Source organism: Eublepharis macularius, chromosome 14 (assembly GCF_028583425.1).
Source record: "Eublepharis macularius isolate TG4126 chromosome 14, MPM_Emac_v1.0, whole genome shotgun sequence".
In the NCBI taxonomy this organism is placed as follows: Eukaryota; Metazoa; Chordata; class Lepidosauria; order Squamata; family Eublepharidae; genus Eublepharis; species Eublepharis macularius.
The window spans coordinates 2,552,767-2,555,706 of record NC_072803.1 but is presented as its reverse complement, the minus strand read 5'-3'; the positions used below and the strand labels follow the sequence as shown (position 1 = coordinate 2,555,706).

Here is a 2,940-nt window from a genome sequence, read left to right as displayed (position 1 = left end):
CTTATTTTTCCGCCCACATCCCGCTTCACCGGATGCCGCTATTTCCACAAAGTGTTCACATAACCGCGAATAATCCGATCCCCTCTCGGTCTCCACTGTTCTCACGCGCCTGGTAAAAAGCGCCATTTCTTTCCAAGGGCTCTGCAGCGTCATCAATCACAAGACGCAGTACACGCCCCCTTTTTTTTTTTTGGTCTGCGGCTCAATAGCGATATACCAAAGTATCAGTAGACTTCATTGCTGTTGACTCCACCCTGCACGCACACAATTGGTTGCTTTCTTTGCCACCACGTTTTCCCTTATTCTATTGGTTCATCAATAAGGCGGGCGAATTTGAACCGATAAGTGGCTTCTGAGTTGCTTTGGAAAGTGCTTTCTTTTCTTGGAATTGTGTTGGTGGATGTTTAGCCATGGCATCCCATGTCGCAGTATTCCTTTCGTTGGCCAGAGTAGTCTTCAGCTTAATTCAAACAAATCTTCAGCTTCATCTGGCATACCTCAGATGGATCATGCACCACCGAACAGACTACATCCGACTCAGAGATGCCCTCTCTCGCAGGCAGAAGCAAAGGCAGAGGCTTGCCATCAAAAGGAGACAATGCATGATAGAACAGTGGTTTTGTTTGGCCGAAGGGTATGTTCCCCGAAAACAATGGGTCACCGAAAAAAGCCAGGATTGGTGGGAAAGAATTGTGCTTCGCTGCTGGGAAGAGCAAGACTGGTTGGAGTGTTTTCGGATGACACGGGAAACTTTTGAGCACATAGTCCGTATCCTCAGACCACGTCTTGAACGCCAAGAAACATCCTTTCGACAACCCGTATCAGTAGAGAAAAGGGTGGCGGTAGCAATCTGGTGCCTGGCCACGGGCAGCTGCTATAGGCAGGCGAAAGACCAGTTTGGCATTGGTCTTGCCACCGTGTGTTCTGCTGTCCTGGAAGTGTGCTATGCTCTAGAGACTGAGCTGCTCTCGAAGACCATCTCCCTGGGAGGCGAAGTTGGCGCGGTGAGTATATCACCCCCCCTTTTTTTTATAATGACAATGAATCGAACAGCGATATACCATTATTTCGTTTGATTACAGTTGATGGCAGACCAAAACCGTGCTTCCAAGAGTCAGTTTTAGCTTCATCTAATAGTGCTCCCCATCTTCTCTTTCTTACAGATTATGGATGGCTTTGCAGCAATGGGCTTCCCTCATTGTGTTGGAGCCATAGACGGGACCCATATTCCCATATGTGCTCCTGGTGGTAGCCCGGAGCAGTATGGGAACAGGAAAAAATTTTCTTCGATACTCCTGCAAGGCACAGTAGACCACCGTGGACGTTTTATCGACGTGGAAATTGGGTGGAGTGGTAAGAACCACGACGCCTTTGTCTTCAAGAATTCAGCAATTTGCGCGGCCATGGATGCAGGCACGTTTATTCCAGGGAATCCAAGTCTGCAATTGGGAGGTGTCGCGGTCCCACCAGTAATAATATCAGATGGTGCCTATCCACTTCGCCGCTGGTTGATGAAGCCTTATGGCACCCACGGAGAGACCAATGCCCACAAGCATTTTGATAGAGCACTGTGCCGGTCCAGGAACGTGGTGGAGAGATGTTTTGGACGTTTGAAATCGAGATGGAGGTGTTTGGCCACCCGTCTCAATTGCAGGGAGGAGAACGTGGTGGCTGTGGTGACAGCCTGTACCATCCTTCATAACATTTGTGAGGAGCATGGACACAACTCGCTATGTCACATGGGAGATCCCAATCCTGTTTTGGTGCCGCAGGAGGAGGAGGCAGGTCTAGAACCAGACAGAAGTCACCTAGAGGAGGGAAAGGTTGTTAGGGAGGCTCTGGCCACATTCATGTTTGCAAATGCAAGGCAATGATCGTTTCCATGTAATGAATCCGAGCATGTTTTCCTCTTACCCCGCCATCCCTGTTTGCCAGTCTCACAAGCTTCCCTTGTAAATGTGCAACACTAATAAACTGTTTGTTGATGTCAATTGAGAAGGTGCTTTGCCCCTTTTAATCTATGGTTCTGGGATGTCAAATGGGTGTGTGGGATGCTTGGCATGTAGACCAGACAAGGGCATACAACAAAGGTGAGATGTGGTGTGATTGCTTAAGCGAATGGGCATCTGCAGGAAAAAAAAATCAAAGAAATGTTTATTTGCAAAAAAGTTTTAGACAGTGCCGTGACAGTGAACGCCGAACCCTGCCCTCAACTCCAGTCTCTGTGATGTTCCAGAAACAGGACCAGATAATGGTTTCTCTTTTTCCAAGATAGCGGTGGGAGGTGGGCGCAGTGTTATCTGGAGACATGGCTGTGCACATTATTGTAAAAAAAATTTCCAGGCCTTAATGTGACGTGTCATTTGTGGTTGCCAACTCATTCCCAAATACACATGTTGTCAAAATGGACGACAGAACAAATGATTCAAAGTCTCTGCGCTGTTTGCGTGCACCGCATAGGAATTGCATTGTTTTCCTGCCATAAGCTGCAGAAATTCAACACCTCATGCCATGGAAGAAACGCAGCTCGCAGATGAAGCATTAATAAAGTTTAATTGAATTCCCCCCCCCCCCAAAAAAACAAGAATGATTTAGGTGGTGATTGTGCAACGTGGATTTCCACATGTCATCCATTATCAATAATTCAAAAGCAGCCCCAGTCTTGCAAAACACGTGCCCCTTTAAAAAAAAAAAAGGCGCGGTACCGTTTATTCAGTTCAATGGTATAGCGATTTTCACGGGGCAGAAATGGCGGCAAGAAGACCAGGAGCATTTTGGAAAGACGAGGAGGTGGAGACGCTCCTGTCGCTGCTGCTGCAGTCGGGTAAAGTGGAACGCCTCATGAACAGCACCCATCTGCCCACACGGGCCACTTTTTTGGGTGCCTCCCGAAAGATGACCCAGCAGGGATATCCACGGACGTCGGAGCAATGCCGCTCG

The 2,940-nt window shown here is 48.1% G+C and overlaps 1 protein-coding gene across 1 annotated transcript; it reads left to right on the top strand.

Annotated features, from left to right (window-relative positions):
• The first annotated feature begins 509 nt into the window (after positions 1–509).
• On the top strand, positions 510–1,874 carry LOC129342280 (putative nuclease HARBI1). Its single transcript, XM_054997966.1, has 2 exons — positions 510–1,004; positions 1,164–1,874. The coding sequence occupies exons 1-2, from the start codon at positions 510–512 to the stop codon at positions 1,872–1,874; spliced, it is 1,206 nt and encodes a 401-aa protein (XP_054853941.1).
• Positions 1,875–2,940: the final 1,066 nt, after the last annotated feature.